We start from the raw sequence: 17,619 nt of genomic DNA, 5'->3' as shown, positions 1-17,619 counted from the left end.
TATGGCTGTGTTCTCTATAACATGCCCTCTCTCCTCTCAGCCCTAGCTAATCGGATCAAAAGCAGCCAACCTTATAAACCAGTTAGGAAATAAGTGTAACTATCTGTATAGCAGAAACCCAGTGTAATAGTAACTTATATAAAATAGAAGTTTACATCTCTCACATTAAAGCTCAAGCTCTGTTCCACCAAATTGTCAGGGGCTCAGTTCCTTCTACGATTTTGGTTTGTCGTTCCTTGGTTGTTAACCTTACCCATGTAGTTCATGAAAAGTTGTGTTCTGGCCAGCATGGAGGAGCCTTCCTTGTCCCTTTTAAGAATCCCTTTACTCCCATTTCTCTGGCCAGAGGTAGGGCTCATAAGAAATGTAAGCTTTACTCTAGGAAGGTTTAGGTCTACCTAAAAGTTGAAAATGCTATTAGAGAAAGGACAAATGGACATTGTGGCTTATACCCAAACAGGGGCAGTTAGGCTAATTTGACTTTCTTTCTTGGGAATTTGAACTAGAGACAAAACTGGCTACTTTATTGAGGGAAGATACTTGAGAACGTGCACCATCCTGAAGATACACCCAATCCCAGCTGCCAGCTCCTCGAACTTCTCTGGAGCCTTGGGAGACTTTCATGTTCCAGTCGCCTTGAGGTCAGCGGTACCAGTTATTACCTAATAACTTCTTGGGGACCTGTGTCTGGGTTGAGGTGATGTCCAGGACTGAGATTCCACTTTTCATTATTCTGAGATGCAGCCTGGAAAACTACTATAACCTCTGTCCCGGCCACAGTGGAAGGCGCAGAAGGGAAGCGATGCGGGCGGGGTGAGCATCCTTTGGGATGCAGGCGCCTCCCCTCCGAGGGAGCACCGCAGGTAAGGAGGGCATCCTGGGTAGGTGGGGGGTGCCGCCCAGCCCCCGGCCCGTCAGCCTCAGGGCAGTGAATGTCCCAGGCGAGTCGGAGTTTAGCGCGGCCGCGTACATCTTCTGGGCCGGGCCCAGAGTCGGCATCGAGGAAGGGGCGACCTTTCGAGCAACCAGCAAGGGGTGTTCTGAGGGGCTCAACGCTCTTGAAGACCCAGTAGCCGCGCGGCGTCGCCGGATCGTCAGCCCCGAGTGGGGAGGGCCACCTGGCCAGCGTCCCGCGGAGTCCTCTGGGAAGCGGCGTCCGGTGACGTGAGCCGCGCCCCGCGGAGGGTTCTGGGAGCTGTAGTTCAGCCTCGAGTTCGGGCCGGCGCAACTTGGCCCGGCTGACTCCTAGGTACCTTTGTCGCCAGGCCGGCGCTTGCTGCGCGTCGTGCGGGAGGTCGAGCCCGGTGTCGAGGAGGGCTGGGCGCGGGTCCTTCCAAGTCTGAGCGGCCGGAAGAAGGGCGGCGGGAGGACCCCCGGGTGGCGCCAGGCTGCTCTGCGAGGGTCGCGCGCGCGTTCCCGGGCCTCCCGCGTGCAGCCGAGCGGTGGACCCCCGGGGTTCCGCGCGCGTTCGCTGCACCCTTCTCGCGCGGCAGTCGTCACCTGCGCGGGCCGGGGGAGGGAGTCGCCATGGAGCCTGGGGGCAGAGGTGAGAATTTCGGAGGGATGCGGCCGCAGAACCTGCTGGAGAGAAAAAAAGGGGAAAGGCTGCCCTCTGGCTGGGGCAGGCTCTGGAAGGAGAAGCATCACGTCTCTGTGAGACGACAGCCCTTTCTAACTGGTTGGACTCAGGTTGGGATTTTGAGGTACAGCCCTGCTGGTCTTTAGGATGATGTATGCCTCCCTTGCCCCCCAAAATCACCAAATCCAGCAATTAGGCTTTTGATAATGACTTCGTTTTGTCTGCACAGGAACCCCGTCAGGTGGTGGAAGGAGATTGCTATACCCATTTGGCAGGTGGGGAAAGTGAGGATTCCAGAAGTCACAATTTGTTTAGAATTCTGGAGTTTTTTCCCTATAAGACCCATCGCTTTTCTAAGAATGGAGTATTGTATATGAAAAGCCGGTGTTCAAAAAAAATTTAACTAGTCTTTCATCCTGTGAGCGTGGAATAGAACAAGAATGAATCATTACGTGAGGCACAGATGGACACACGGAGAGACTTTGAATATTACTTTGACTCTCACTCAGATGAGAGATAGAAATATGTATTTATGTGCCCAGATTTTTTAATTTTATTTATTTATTTATTTATTTATTTTTATTTTATTTTATTTTTATTTATTTATTTTTTTATTTATGATAGTCACAGAGAGAGAGAGAGGCAGAGACACAGGCAGAGGGAGAAGCAGGCTCCATGCACCAGGAGCCCAATGTGGGATTCGATCCCGGGTCTCCAGGATCCGCCCTGGGCCAAAGGCAGGCGCCAAACCGCTGCGCCACCCAGGGATCCCGTGCCCAGATTTTTGTAGCAGAGTCCTACTAGAGTTTAAGGGCAGAGGAGGATAGGAGGAATGAGAGGCAACGATCATACTTGTCTTGATTCAGCGATGTTGTGGGATTGTCCCCTGATTTCCTGTGTTGACTTTTCTTAGGTGACAAGTAGCTGCGTATGGCAGTTTCTGCAAGTTTACTGCAAGGCAAGAGTAATCATCATGGCTCCTGTCTCCACTTGTAGGGTTACTTTCTGAGGACTCAGACCTTCTCTATGCTGGAAACCCAAAAGAAAATGGCATGACCACTGTGCTGCTGACCCCCACACCCCAGGTAAGTTTAATTTCTTCTTTTTTTCTTTTTGTTCTCAGAACAGAAATCCGGTTTCTTCCATTGTTATGGAGTTGCTCAGCTCTGATTCCTAGACCACTGATAAAATGATGAGTGATGAACTGACAGTAAATGCTTCTTGCAGAAATTTCCCTCCAATATTACTCTGCAATTCACTTAGTGCTCAATTCACTCTTACTAGCTCTTTGGTGCTATCATTGGTCTCATAGTCAGATGCCACATAATAAAAGCCAGTTTCCCTGCCTCACAGAATTTACTGAAGAAATAAGATAGAGATAAGGAGAATAGTTAATCAGCAAGAAGATATATATATATAAAGATGCAGAAATAACTGGTACAGACAAGTCATAAAAGGCCTTGGAGGGCAGCCCCGGTGGCTCAGTGGTTTAGCGCCGCCTTCAGTCCAGGACATAATCCTGGAGACTTGGGATCAAGTCCCAAGTCAGGTTCCCTGCATGGAGTCTGCTCCTCCCTCTACCTGTGTGTCTACCCGCCCCCCTCCCCACCGTGTCTCTCATGAATAAATAAATAAAATAGAAAGAAAGAAAAGAAAGAAAAAGGGATCCCTGGGTGGCGCAGCGGTTTGGCGCCTGCCTTTGGCCCAGGGCGCGATCCTGGAGACCCGGATCAAATCCCACGTCAGGCTCCCGGTGCATGGAGCCTGCTTCTCCCTCTGCCTGTGTCTCTGCCTCTCTCTCTCTGTGACTATCATAAATAAATTAAAAAAAAAAAAAAAAAAGAAAGAAAAAGAAGAAGAAGGAAGGAAGTAAAAGAAAGAAAGAAACAAAGAAAGAAAGAAACAAAGAAAGAAAGAAACAAAGAAAGAAAAAAGAAAAGGCCTTGGAAAAGGTTTTCTATCCTCTAGAGTATTTGGGGAAAAAAATACTGGGATAAAAGCTGTACTTTGGAAAGTAAGAGTAGATAATTAGAGAATAGAATACAGGATTATTCTAAGAGAGAGAAACTTAGTTTTTGGCAAAAAGCAAGTTGGAGGTCTTCAAGGGGTATGTGTGTCACTGTAGGGCGAGCTGGAATGTGGTAAGGGAACCTTAGGTGTGTTGTAGCCAGAGTGCAGGAAAACCTACACAAGGTCGTATTCCAAAGGTAAATAAAGCCCCAGGAGTCTGTAGAGGCCCAGCAAGATGAAAAATTCCTCTCTCTGATTGAAGGGAAATTAGTCAAGATGCTTCTGTAGGATCTGTCCTTAGACACTAGGGGAATGGCAGACTCTGTAGTAAAGGCACTGGGACTATTTGACACCTTCAGACCTGCCTCACAGTGCATAGGTCTGAAACGCTGGGGGTTCTGATTGGAAGTTGTAGATCTCTTTCAGAGGAAAGGGGAGAGAAAGTCAGTAGCCTCCACTGGACAGTTTCTGGTTGGTCTTTCTGTGTCTTCCAGGCCTAGCACATGCACACTGAGCAGCAGCTCCGTAAACAAGTTTGATTGCTGAGGTTTTCTCAGGGAACTAAAGTCTGAAAGGAACTGCCAGTCTGTTACTAAAAGCATTATTTGTAAAGAGAGGAGACTGTACATACTGCATTGCTGTGTTGATTACTCCTGAGGCATATGGTCTTAAGGGACCATGAACTTAAATAAAAAGGGTAGTGATTTCATACTTCAAGTATTAAAATGAAGTGTTAATGTATGTGGAATTTAAGATACAAAACAGGAGCATAGGGGAAGGGAGGGAAAAATAAAACAAAACAAAATTAGAGAGGGAGACAAACTGTAAGAGACTCTTAATCCTAGGAAACAGACTGAGGGTTGCTGGAGGAAAGGAGGATGGGGTAACGGGGTGATGGATATTAAGGAGGGCATGTGATATAATGAGTACTGGGTATTGTATAAGACTGATGACTCCCTAAACTCTACCTCTGAACTAATAGTATATTATATGTTAACTAATTGAATTTAAATTAATAAAAGATTCAACATAAAAAAATAAAGATTTAATTATTTTGAGCAGGGAATTTTCCAAGTAGGTAGTTCTCTTAACTTTATTTTATTATGTGAATTGTTTTACCTTTTGGAGGGCTATATCATAAACACTAGAATGCTGACTACAAATAGAATGACCCAGGATATTCATATGTATGTTCAGGGAGCTATGGCAAAAGTGGAGGCTCAAAGAGAAACTAGACTGTTTATTTGCTAGCATCTTGGGGACTGGTCTGTTTTAATGTATCACAATTAATGTTGTACAGGACTTTTTTTGTATAGAATTAGAAAAATTGTTAGACATCTGTCTTATCAGCAGTAAATAGATTCAGCTACAGATTCAGAGGAGCATTACCCACTCTGCTCCCTTGCCCTGCATTTTAGTAGATAATCTGAACTTTGTACCTGTCACATAGACCCAGGTTAGGCTTGTACCCCTGCAATAACTGATAGCCTTCTCTTCCCTTCCCCACATCTATTCTCATGCACACTTTTACAGAATACCCTGTTTAAACTTATTCCTACTTTTCTCATGTTCATTCATCTGTTTGAGAAATACTTAACAGTGTTCCTGCTCTGTACTAGATAACTAGGGTTGCTTCAGTGAGCAGAATTAGACCTAGCCTCTGCTCTCATGATGCTTACCATCTAATAGGAGAGACAGGCATTAATCACAAAGTCCCTTCAGTGTATGTACAACCCAAGAGAAATGGAACATGATGCTATAACTCAGAGAGCCAGGAAAGACTTTCCTGAGGAGGTAACACCTGAGCTGAGATCTGAAGTGTGAGTCAGATTAAAATAGCTGAAAGGATGGGGCAAGGGGGGAGCATTCAGGAACAGAAAGCAGCATGTATAAAGGGGTAAAAGGGAATGTGGCACACACTTCAAGCAGCAGAAAGGCAGCCACCCATTGGAGCGCAGGGAATGTGGAAGGAAGAGTGTATGGTATAGGGTAGAGAGGAGAGGGAACAGCGGGTGAAGAGAGGGGTGGGTGTCAGGCTGATCAGGGCCATTATGAGAAATAGCAAGAACACTCTGGGAACTTTTATAATTTGGGCTTGAGATACTGTTTTATAAATAAATCTACATTTGGTGACATGTACAGCAAACATCTTAATTTTTCATTTATATGGAATTGCTTTTATTCTCAAAGAAATACTAGAGAGAAAAATATTTCCTATTTCTTGAACTCCTTATATTTTAAAACCATACCACAAAGAAAATAGCTCATAATTATATTTTCTCCCTTCCCCATGTCTAAAAGATAAGTATTTTTGTAGTTTTATAATTTATTTTTTTATTATTTTTTATTTTTATTTTTATTATTTTTTTAAATTTTTTTTATAATTTAATTTATTGATACATAAACTAGTAACTTAGTACCTTCATGTTTTATAGCGAAGGTTCCTTCCTACTTGCAGGTTACATGTAGTTCTCATGCATGGAGGCAAGAAGCGAGTCTGGCTACAGATATGCCAGAGAATCTTACTGTTGGAAAGACGGTAGAGGTCATTTTGTCTAATGTCCTCCTGTCCTTCCTGTCTTCCTTCTCTTATGCTCTCAGTTTGAGTCCTTCTCAGAGGCTCCTGGAAGATCCCTTGGTGAGCACTGGTGTGTTTGGTTTTTCAGGAGTCATTGGTGATCAGGGATATGGCTGAGGCTCTCACCCAGTGGGGGCAGCTGAACCCTCCTCAGGGAGATGTGCCTAAGAAGCATAGGAATCTGGTCTTGCTGGGTAAGGATGGCTTCCTCCCCCCCTTTGAACTTACCCAGTGTGATGCTTTTGCTTTCTCAGTTCCTGGGAGCTCTGAGAATCAAAGATTCTTAATCACTTTGTAAGTCCTGAGACAGGCAATGTCTACTTTTGTTTCTGGATAAATACCTAACTCTCCCAGAGTTAGAGACGGACACCTTTTGAGTGTATTTTTCTAGGAGGCAACATCCTTCTTCTCTACTCCCTGACTAAGGATGTTGAGACAAAGTTCTAGTGAAGACACCTCTTGAGAAATGGGTGCTTATTGTTTAAAGGGAGAGGTAATAAACAAGTGACTTAGTTATTCTGCTCAAATAGACCCCATATCTATCTTCCTACCTGCTTCTGAGCACTTCTGAGGGAGAAATCTAGAATCGACCTCTCTCTTTCTTTCTCTTATACTGTCTTCCCTAATGACCAAGGAAATAACCCTGAATAAGCTCTTTACCAAACTAATTTTTCTTTTCCCATGAACAGGGCTTCCAATTTCCAAGCCTGATGTAATCTCTAAGTTGGAGTGTGGGGAGGAACTACAGAGAGAAGTCTCAAAAGCAACTCATTCAGGTGAGTGATGATGTAAAACCCAGATGGTCAATGGGCATCAAATGGGTCAAAACATCTTTGAAGTGCTTGTGGAGGAGCGTTTCCAGATTTCACGAGACCTATGGAAAATTTAAAGTGAAGTTCCTTTCTCCCGTGTCACACTCCAGCTCTGTGGATGATTATCTGTTATAAATTCATACTTTAAAAAAATTTTTTTAGAAAGTAAATACTTTCTACCCTTTCAAACCAGTTCTTTTTTCCAAATAAGGTAAAATGAAGTCAACATTTCAGTATTTGATAATAATATGCTTGGGTGTTAGGCTCTAAAACCAGGCTTTTTCATATATGTTATTTTATCTCTGTAGGATAATGTGACTTTTTGTCTCAGACCAATGACTAAAAATTGGTCTCTGAGTTTCCCCTGCCTTCCTCTTTATCTAAGCAGAGGTAGCATAGAATAGTGGTTGAATGCAGACTTTGGAATCAGTCTGTTGAAAGCCAATCTCAACTACATCCTAGCTCTGTGAGCTTTAACCAGTGAATGTTCCTCTCTGTGACTTAAATTCCCCAACTGTAAAATGGGGATAATGATAGCACTTAACTCATAGGGTTGCTGTGAAGATCAAATTAAATAATCCGAGAGAAATGCTTAGGATGGTATCTGGCCAAATGCTAAGCAAGTGATAACTGTTGATTAGGTCCTGGTAACTTCTTTTGAAAGATATTATAAATTTGACCTGATCATTTCTATCAAACTGGTTAGACTACCTGCTAATTATACTTTCCTTAGTCTTAACGTTGTCTAACTGAGGCAGCATACCACTGCTAGATTCCCCACTCTGCCAGTCTGTAGTCCTCTACCTCCTTTCAAGGCTTTTGTTACTACCTGCCTAACCACTTCACTTTCTTTATTCTCCAGCTTGAACCCTTAATACCAGATAGGTAGTCTCTTACTTTCCTTCATTAACTGTGTGTTCTCCATGAATTTTGGGGAATTTAATTCCTCCATTCCCCTTAGCTGAAAGTCTTTTGCCTTTAACTTCTTTCTACCCATTTCCCCTTTAAAATCTGAGGCACTTCCCTGATTATGATAGGTAGTTGAGAACGTTATATTGTACTGATTTATTTCATGTAGAGTCATGGTTAGAATGGATTTTTTTATTAAGCTTTTATATATTTGAGAGAAAAAAAGCATGAGTGAGGGTGAAGGGTAGAGGGAGAGGGACAAGCAGACTCCTTGCTAAGCAGGGAATCCAATGTGGGGCTCCATCCCAGGAACCTGGGATCATGACATGAGATGAAGACAGACGCTTAACTGACTGAGCTACCCAGGTGCTCCTGGAATGGGTATTAAAGAATGTTTAAGTTTGGAAATATTTAAACATTTTTTAGCATTTTTAGCTTTTCTCCCAAAATTCTCACTAGGAAACCGAGGATTTAGGACAGGTATCCTGACAGGTTGGGAACCAATCTGAGCATATAGGGACTTGACCTTCTTCTCCCTATATGCTACTCTTTTGTTTTAAAACTTCGTTCTGTTTAACTCTTTAAAGTTTGTTAGGTATGGGGGAATCAGAGGTGATCAGTTGCTTCCTTTTTTTATATTTTATTTTTTATCCTTTTTAAAGATTTATTTATTTGAGAGAGAGAGAGAGAGTGCAGAAGTTCAAGGGGCAGAGGAGAGGGAGAGAGAATCCCAAGCAGACTCCATGCTGAGACCGATGTACTCAAACAGAGTACAGAGGCTGAGAGCCTGGAGCTCAGTCCCCACAACCCTGAGACCATGACCTGAGCCAAAAGCAAGAGTCGGATGCTTAACTGACTGAGCTACCCAGATTACTCACTCACAAAGCTTCTTAATCACTAAGCTTTATGATGATGTGAATTTTCTGATCTGCTCTACTCTGAATACTAGCTTAGAGAATACGTGTCTCGAGATGCCTGGGTGGCTCAGTGGTTGAGCATCTGCCTTCAGCACAGGTCATGATCCCAGAGTCCTGGGATTGAATCTCTCATCAGGTGCCTTGCATGGAGCCTGCTTCTCCTGTCTCTGCCTCTCTCTGTGTTTCTCATGAATAAATTAAAAAAAAAAAAAGAATCTGTGTCTCATCTTGAGACAATGGAACCAACAGAGATTTTCATTTAAGAGTGATGGTTTTGAAGGTGAGTCTGTTAGCAGTGATTGGGAAATCCTGAGATAGGGAAAGACTGATGGCAAGGAACTCAACTAACAGTGGTCATTCTCAAGACCTGAAGTGCAGAGGCTCCAGTGAGGGGGCAAGAGTGGGCCATCCCTGAAAGACTACCTTTTTCTGTCTCTGCAGGTTTTTAAATCTCATCTGCCATTTTCCCGCATGACCTCTGCTTAGTCTTATTCTCTGTTATTCTTCCTCATCTCCTACCCTCCTGCACAGAAGAGTGTTGAGTGCCTGCTCACTCTTTCCCTTTTGTGCAGTTGCACTTCTTTGCCAACTCATCTTTCTTTTCTCAAGTTCTCTCAAGATTGCAAAGCTGTTTTTTTTTTTTGTTTTTTGTTTTTTGTTTTTTTTAGAATACAAATAAAAGTTTATTGTACAAAATTGAGGCCTTCATATTTCATAGCTCAATAAGGCTAAACAAAAACTAAGTTATTTTTTAAAATTCACAAAAATTTCTTTCACTCACCCACATCCCAACTATTAAAAATGGCCTGACCAAATGTTATCAAAACAAACACTTTAAATAACACCAAGTCCTTTAAAGACAACTATGCCATATGTTATTTTTTGGCATATGTGATCTTCATGGCATGGGACGGTGTGATTTTAAATCCCTGTAAAGCATCCCTGGCAGCTCCAGCCTGTCCATCATTTTCAAATTCAACAAAAGCAATGTCATGCCTTCCGGGTACCAAATGTACTTCTTTGAAGCCCGGAAACTGATTAAACAGCATAGACAACATCATCTCATTAGTCTCTTCTGGTAAATTGTTGAGGAATAAAATATAGTTTGGAGGGTAATCAGGGACCTGAGGATTTGGTGTTGAATTTCCTTGGGTATTTGCTGCATTTGGTGTTCCCTGACCAGGTTTTTTGCTTGCAGTGGTTGCAGTCTGTTCCACAGTTTTTGCTTTTTCCTTTTCCTTCTTCTTTTCTTTGTCAGCAAAAGTGCCACGCATTTTAGATATTATATCCAAATCTGTTTTTGCATACTGGATTCGCATTGGTTTGCCATAAAATGGAAATCCTTGTAACTGTCTCAAGGCATTTGTGGATGAGCCCAGTTCCTTAAAAATAACAAAGGCTTGCCCCCTCATCTTCATGGTCTTTAAAGCTACAATATCTACCACATGGCCAAACTGAGAAAACAGGGCGTATAGGGATCTCTTCAATTCTTCTTTTTTAATTTTGTCATTCATATTGTTAATGTAAATTGTATGATTTGGTCTGATATCCATGTTTGCAGTTAAACTGTTCAAACTGCCCGAGGCCTGCACTTGCAAAGCTGTTTTTGAGAGCTTTCAAGTTCCTATGTTCCTTATAAGCATTTTCCATTTGTTTGGTTTTCATTATTTTCCTACCACAGCAATTATTTTTCTTTCTCATGTAGGACATGATACATGTGTACTTTTGTTTCTTTCAGACTGGGAGACAAGACCAGAAAGCCAAGAGCTAACTCCAGAGCAGGATATTTCTGAAGAAGAATCAGCCCCTGCGGTGTTAATAGAAAGATTTCCAAAGGAAAGTTCCAGTGAATGTGAGGATTCTTTAGAGAGTCAGCAGGAAAACCATGAAAAGCATTTAATACAGGAGGTTGTCACTCAGAAGAAATCTTCTAGGGAGAGAAGTTACCAGTGTGATGAATTTGGGAGAAGTTTTAGTCAGAGGTCATTACTTACTCAGCAGCAAGGAGAGAGACTACATAACTGCAATTTGTTTAAAAAGAACTTAAAACAAAATTCAGATCTAATGAAGCACGAGAAAATTTGTGCAGAGAAGAAACCTTGGAAATGTAATGAGTGTGAGAAAGCCTTTAGTTACTACTCTGCTTTTGTCTTGCATCAGAGAATTCACACAGGAGAAAAGCCCTACGAATGTAATGAATGTGGTAAAGCTTTTAGCCAGAGCATACATCTTACTCTACACCAGAGAATTCATACCGGAGAGAAACCCTACGAATGTCATGAATGTGGAAAAGCCTTCAGTCACCGCTCTGCCCTTATTCGGCATCATATCATTCATACTGGAGAGAAGCCCTATGAATGCAATGAATGTGGGAAGGCCTTTAATCAGAGCTCATACCTCACTCAACATCAGCGAATTCATACTGGAGAGAAACCTTATGAGTGTAATGAATGTGGGAAGGCCTTTAGCCAAAGCACATTCCTTACCCAGCATCAGGTCATTCACACTGGAGAGAAACCCTATAAGTGTAATGAATGTGGGAAAGCCTTTAGTGATCGATCAGGCCTTATTCAGCACCAGAGAACTCATACTGGGGAGAGGCCTTATGAGTGTAATGAGTGTGGGAAAGCCTTTGGCTACTGTTCAGCCCTGACTCAACACCAGAGAACTCACACTGGGGAGAAACCCTATAAATGCAATGATTGTGCCAAAGCCTTCAGTGACCGCTCAGCCCTTATTCGTCATCAGAGAACACACACTGGAGAGAAACCATACAAGTGTAAGGACTGTGGAAAAGCTTTCAGCCAGAGCTCATCTCTTACAAAGCATCAGAAAACTCACACTGGAGAAAAGCCCTATAAGTGTAAGGAATGTGGAAAAGCTTTCAGCCAGAGTTCATCCCTTTCTCAACATCAGAAAACTCATGCTGGAGGGAAAACCAAAGAATACGGAAAAGCCTTTAGTGAGCATTCAGCATTTGGCCAGCAAAAGAGAATTCATACTGGATAAAGGCTATGTAAATGTGGTACATTCAGAACATATTTATTTAACAATCACTAAGCGTGTGAGGGCTACAAAAGAATTTCAGAGTGTGTTACAAAAAAAGATATTAGTTGAGAAGTCATTGCTGATACAGGACATAGCTTACTTAGAATGTGAAGGAGGGGTTTTACATTTTTTCAGTGCAGCAGAGGACTTTGATTTCCCTGGGGAAAGAGGAAGATTATTTCCAGCACCCTAAAGTATATGAAAGCTTCCAAATCCTTGTGAGAGAAATAGGGTGTGTGATGATGGAAAGAAGACATCTTGTCTGGGTTGGGTAGTCTCTTAATGCTAAGGAAATGAAGCTTGAAAGAAATGAGGGGTTCTTGAGGGAAATTGCAGAGGCAGAAATAAAAGATTGAGAATTCATGATGAGTTTGTCCAGGGTTGGGAGTGGAGGTGGAAGGGAAGGTGTCCTTAGTCTTAAGTCCAAGATGCTTAGGAGATAGGTGGAAAGGACCAAGAAAAAGAACTGGGAGAGTGAACTCAAGAGATGTTGATTGAGATAACTGCTCAAATGAGTACTCCCAACTAGGGAAAATAGTAGACTTTTTAGTTGGTCAGGTACAAAGTCTCCACCCTGAAGCCAAGGAATGTTGGCCTGGCAGTCTGCTTCTGCACTTTTTGTCTTGGAGACCTTGCTTAGTGATTCCCAGCCTGCTAAGAATCCTGTTTAACTCCAGGGGTCAAGACTGACAGCCTACAAAGAGAACGCATAGAAGAGACCTTTGATGTTCTCAGTCTCATTTTAAGCTAGGTTACCTGAAAAATGTGCTTATTTATAAAGATTTTACCTCAATCGTATATAGTTTGTACTTAGATTTATTCATAACCACAGTAAAATTAAGTTGTAGACCTGAGTTGACACCACATATTGGATTGTGAAAGATGTGAAAAGACTTTGAAATACTTACCTTTCACCATCTTTCTCTTGGGTAGAGGCACACGACAGCCTTGTATATATATTGTTTTTTTCATTGAGACTTCGAAGGTTGTTGCACACATTTTGCGGATCATGTTTTTAGTTTTCACAAGTTTGATGATGTGTCTGGATATGGATTTCTTTGAGTTTATCCTGTTTTCTCAGCTTCAATCTGTAGGTTTATGTGTTTTGCCATACTTGGGCAATTTTTAGCCATTATTTCTTTGAACATATTCTCCAGCCCTCACTTCCAGGACTTTGATGACACACATGTTAGATCTTTGAATGTAGTTCCTGAGGCTCGCTGCTTCTATTTTTTTTCTAGTATATATTATTTTTTATCTCAATCTGCTCAGGCTATCATAACAAAATAATGTAGAATGGGTGGCTCAAACAAAAAATAATTTCTCCCAATTTTAGGGGCATGGAAGTTTAAGATCAAGATCTCAGCTTTGGCCTCTGGTGAGGGTGCCCTTCCTGGGTTGCAAAAGGCCACCTTCTTGCTATGTCCTCATGGCCTTTTTTTTTTTTCTTTTTGGTGTTTGCATGTGGAAAGAGAGCTCTCTCTTCTATTTCCTATAAAGCTGCCAGTCCTATCTGGTAGGACCCCACCCTCATGATCTCATTTAACCTTAATTACCTTTGTGAAGCCCTGTGTCCAAATACAATCACATTGAGAGTTAGCACTTCAACATATGAATTTGGGGGGCACACAGTTCAGCCCATAGCGTTCTGCCCCTGACTCTCCCAAATTCATGTTCATGCAAAACCCATTTGGTCCATCCCAACAACCCCTCAAATCTGAACTCATCCCAGCATTGAGTCTGAAGTCTTACCTAAATATCACATAAATCAGATATGAATGACGCTTGAGATAGAATATATCCTGAGGCAAAATTCTTGTTCAGCTGTGAACCTGTGAAACCAGATAAGTTATATGCTTCCATAATATGACTGTGGGACAGGTATTTGATAGATACTCTCATTCCAAAAGGGAGAAAGAGGAAAGAAGGAGTGAGGGGTCTCAAGCAAGTCCAAAACCCAGCAAGACAAATTCCATTAAATCTTAAGTCTTGAGAATGATTCTGTTTGGCTTGATGACCCACATTACAGACCCACTGAGGCAGTGATGTCACCTTTTCGACCCACTGGTACAGCAATCTCACCACCAAGGCTCTGCTGGGCAGCCCTGCCTCCAGAACTTTGGATGGAGGTCAACCAGCCTATTGAAACTGAGGTGATGTCCCCACCTTTTGAAACAGGAGGCAGCCTGATGATCCTGACATTGACATTGACTTTGTTGAAGCATAGAGCACATTTGTATCTGAGTAGCTTTATTGTACAGTCCTGTAGGATATAAGAAGTCTGACAGTCTTCCTCCATTTGTTTAGTTTTTCTTGAGTCCCCACTGGCATGTTTCTGCTGGTGTAATCCCATTTTTATTCCTGGCTTCTGTGGAGATGGCTGAACTTAATCATACCCATGAGTCACATCCATGATCTCTTTTTCAGGTGGTGGTTAAGCCACACCTTTAGTGTTCTTTATAGAACAAACTTTCTCATACTTTGCAATATGGGTGGACAGAATTTTCCAAATCTCCCAAGTTCTGGGGTATGTTGTTGTTTTTCTTAACAATTCCTTCTTCAATTTCTCTATCACCTCTCTCATTTTGTTATAAGCAGTAAGGAGGGCCCAAGCTGCACCTTCATCACTTTGCTTGGAAATCTCCCATGTTAAATGTCCACAGTTTCTTTGCTCACAAGTTCTACCTTCCACAAAACACTAGAACACCATTCAGCCGAGTTCTTTTCCACTTTACAACAGGGTTGCCTTCCTTCCAGTTTCCAAACACGTTCCTCATTTCTGTCTGAGAACTCATCAGAATGGTCTTTGACATCCGTATTTATAGTGTGCACCTCAAAAGTCCACCAGCCTCTACCCAAAAGGTGCTTCCACATTTTTAGGTATTGGTTAGAGCAACGCCCTTCTTCTAGGTACCAAAATCTGTTCATCTGCTTGAAGGCACCATAACAAAATACTATAGACTGGGGGACTGAAACAACAGAAGTTAATTGCTCACCATTCTAGAGGCTGGGAAGGCCAAGATCAAGGTGCCAGCTGTCTTGGTTTCTGGTAAGAGAATTCTCTTCCTGCTTGTAGATGGCCACGTTCTTGCTGTGTCCTCACAATCCGTCCTCAGTGCACGTGTGTGGAGAGAATTCTCTCTTCCTCTTCTTACAAGGCTACCAATCCTATCAGCTTAAGACCCAATACTTATGACCTCATTTAACCTTAATTACCTTCTAAAATCCCTCTCACTAAATACAGTCACGATGGTTAGGGCTTCCTTTTCTTTTTAATATTTTATTTATTCATGAGAGATAGAGAGGCAGAGACACAGGCAGAGGGAGAAGCAGGCTCCATGCAGGGAACCCAACGTGGGTCTCGATCCCGGGTCTCCAGGATCAAGCCCTAGACTGAAGGTGGCACTAAACAGCTGAACTACCAGGGCTGCCCCAAGATGGTAAGGGCTTCCAACATGAATTGGCAGTGGTTAGGGGATGGTTGACACACAATTCCATCCATAGTAATTTTCTCTCCGTCACTCAAAGTTGGGTATTTTATATTGTTCTGTCTTCAACTTCACTCTTTCCTTTGCCCCTTCCATTCTGATGTTGACTCCATCATTGGGTTTTATTTCAGTTATATTTTCAGTTGCATTTGGTTCTCTGTATTCTATTTACTGGAACTATTTTTAAAATTTGTGTCAAGCATGTTTGTCATTGCTCATTGAGGCATTTTTATGATGGCTATTTTAAAATCTTTATCAGTTAATTCTAACATCTGTGTCATTTCAGTGTTGGCCTCCATAGGTTTTCTCATTCAGGTTGAGATTTTCCTGGTTCGGTGTGTGATGGTGATTTTCAGTTGAAATCTGAGCATTTTGAGTATTAATGTTATGAGATTCTGTGTCCAATTAAAGCTTCTGTGTGGCAGGCCTCCTCTAATACTGTTCTGTGGAGAAAGGATTGAGGGGATACTGCTTATTGCTGTAAGTTGGTGTTGGAAGTGCAAGTTCATCATTGGCCTCAACCAACACCTGGATAAAGGTCCTCACTACTGCCAGGAAGGGGTAGGAGTTACAATTCCTCACCAGGTCTCTACTGACATCACACCATCAAGGAAGGAGAGAGATGTCCCTGGGTAGGATTGGAAGCCTACTCTCCACATGGTCTTCAATGATACTGCCAATGTGGGATGGGGAAAGAGTTGGTTTGGAAAATTCTGTCCCTGACTTGACCCTCTCTGATGCCACTGTGGTGTGGGGGTGGAGCACTGAGGAGCCTCATTATGGACTGGTGAGCGTAGAATGTAGGCTCCCCACTTGGTCTTTGACTGGAGTAGGTTGGGTATTGTCTAAAAATTTTCTGTCTTGCTAGGCCACTTCTTTCCTCATTCTTTGTCCAAAAAGAATAGACTTTCTTGGGCCTTTTTTGTTTTGTTTGGTCTGAGCCCATTGACATTTCTTAGTTGGTAGCTTCTTCAGAATCCAGTCTGGGATAGATGAGGCAAAAGGAAACACAAGGAACTCGTGCTGTGTTGTTCTTCAGGTCCTGAGGTCCCCAGCCAGTCTGTATTCTCTCCACCTTTCAGAATTTTATGTTGTTTTATACAGAATGTCCATGATTTTTAGCTGTACTTTGAGAAATAGGGAAAAGCACTACTACATATTTCCCATGACATCCTTTCATTTGACACCAAAATAGCAGGTCAAGTTGTAAAAGTTTTGTGGCATACATAGGTCATTTGCAACCAGTTAGGATTAAGTACCAAGAGGAATGCTCACATGTTCCTCAAATTTAAGTTGCCAAGTTGGTAGGTAGAAACTACCAGGCTGCAAGGTTCATCTAGCTTTCAAGGAACTATAGTGTTTAAGTTGAGGAAATGCCAGTATTTAATTGCAGATTACAAATTTCAGCAGGAAAGATAGATGTGTTTAAGAACATAAACATATAAACTATAGTGTTAATTTTTTTAATTTTTAAATTTAAAAATTTTAATTTTTAAATTTAAAAATTTTAATTTTAATTTTTAAATTTAAATTTTAAATTTACATCTGTCTTTGTTCCAAGAGCATGTGAAAACTACTGGAGAATTGAATTCATGGTTTTGGTGTGTGCTTTTTTTCTATTATGTGTTATCTATATGTAGATATCTGTTTATTTTAATTTCATGTATAACACAGGATATCATAGAGAACCAATAAAATAAAGAATGAAAATAATTGGGATTTGGGACAAATCACTTCATCCTTTTAAATCCATTTCCTCATTTATATATATATATATTTTTAAGTGTAATACCTCCTTCAGAGTGGCTAGATTATGTAGATAATGGATGCAAAGTGGTTTGCAAACTATCAAGTGCTATATAACTATTAAGTATTGTTGATATAGTCCTTTATGAGCTGTTCATCATGTATGCTTTATGATGGTGTAGTCCAATAAAAATGGTGAATATAATGGAATGTGTCTTTTTGTATTTTTTTTAAATAAGTTTTCTTGGACAGAAGTAAAATCTGCATCTTGAGATGATCTTATGGTTTTGTTTAATCTGTTAATGTGGATTTTCTAATGTCAAAGAACCCTTGCATCCTTCGGATCATCTAATTTAGTGTTTTTTCCCACTTCTGGAAGAGTTTATTAGGGTTCTCCAGAAACACACAACTGATAGGAATATATATATATATTCTAGTGGATAAACAATGATATTTATTATAAGAGATGGACTCATACATTTATGGAGACTAAAGTACCATGACCCTGTTGTCTACAAGCTGGGGACCCAGA

At 41.7% G+C, this 17,619-nt stretch overlaps 2 protein-coding genes across 4 annotated transcripts; one reads left to right on the top strand and one right to left on the bottom strand.

The window, feature by feature from the left end:
* Positions 1-789: 789 nt before the first annotated feature.
* ZNF892 (zinc finger protein 892) lies at positions 790-17,268 on the top strand. 3 transcript variants are annotated; one of them, XM_055327319.1, is made up of 5 exons: positions 790-863; positions 2,576-2,664; positions 6,256-6,361; positions 6,857-6,943; positions 10,544-17,268. In XM_055327319.1, the coding sequence occupies exons 1-5, from the start codon at positions 830-832 to the stop codon at positions 11,812-11,814; spliced, it is 1,587 nt and encodes a 528-aa protein (XP_055183294.1). In that variant the 5' UTR covers positions 790-829; the 3' UTR covers positions 11,815-17,268. The 3 variants fall into 3 exon arrangements, with proteins under 3 accessions (XP_055183294.1, XP_055183296.1, XP_055183297.1); XM_055327321.1 differs by lacking the exon at positions 790-863 and adding an exon at positions 1,484-1,546; XM_055327322.1 differs by lacking the exon at positions 790-863 and adding an exon at positions 1,522-1,546 and having other exon boundaries at positions 2,493-2,664.
* LOC129510949 (U2 small nuclear ribonucleoprotein B''-like) lies at positions 9,470-10,392 on the bottom strand. The gene has a single exon (XM_055327327.1). The coding sequence runs from the start codon at positions 10,356-10,358 to the stop codon at positions 9,681-9,683; it is 678 nt and encodes a 225-aa protein (XP_055183302.1). The 5' UTR covers positions 10,359-10,392; the 3' UTR covers positions 9,470-9,680.
* Positions 17,269-17,619: the final 351 nt, after the last annotated feature.

Source organism: Nyctereutes procyonoides, unplaced genomic scaffold (assembly GCF_905146905.1).
Source record: "Nyctereutes procyonoides isolate TBG_1078 unplaced genomic scaffold, NYPRO_anot_genome, whole genome shotgun sequence".
Taxonomy (NCBI): Eukaryota; Metazoa; Chordata; class Mammalia; order Carnivora; family Canidae; genus Nyctereutes; species Nyctereutes procyonoides.
Note: the sequence above shows the minus strand (reverse complement) of the source record. Positions and strands in the feature narration are given on the sequence as shown.

Excerpts from the sequence above, each read along its gene's own strand:
- ZNF892 (XM_055327319.1), top strand. The coding sequence starts at position 830 with ATGCAGGCGCCTCCCCTCCGAGGGAGCACCGCAG. Across the intron at positions 864-2,575 it reads CCTCCGAGGGAGCACCGCAG|GGTTACTTTCTGAGGACTCA; the intron begins GTAAGGAGGGCA and ends CTCCACTTGTAG. Across the intron at positions 6,944-10,543 it reads CTCAAAAGCAACTCATTCAG|ACTGGGAGACAAGACCAGAA; the intron begins GTGAGTGATGAT and ends TGTTTCTTTCAG.
- LOC129510949 (XM_055327327.1), bottom strand. The coding sequence starts at position 10,358 with ATGGATATCAGACCAAATCATACAATTTACATTAACAATATGAATGAC.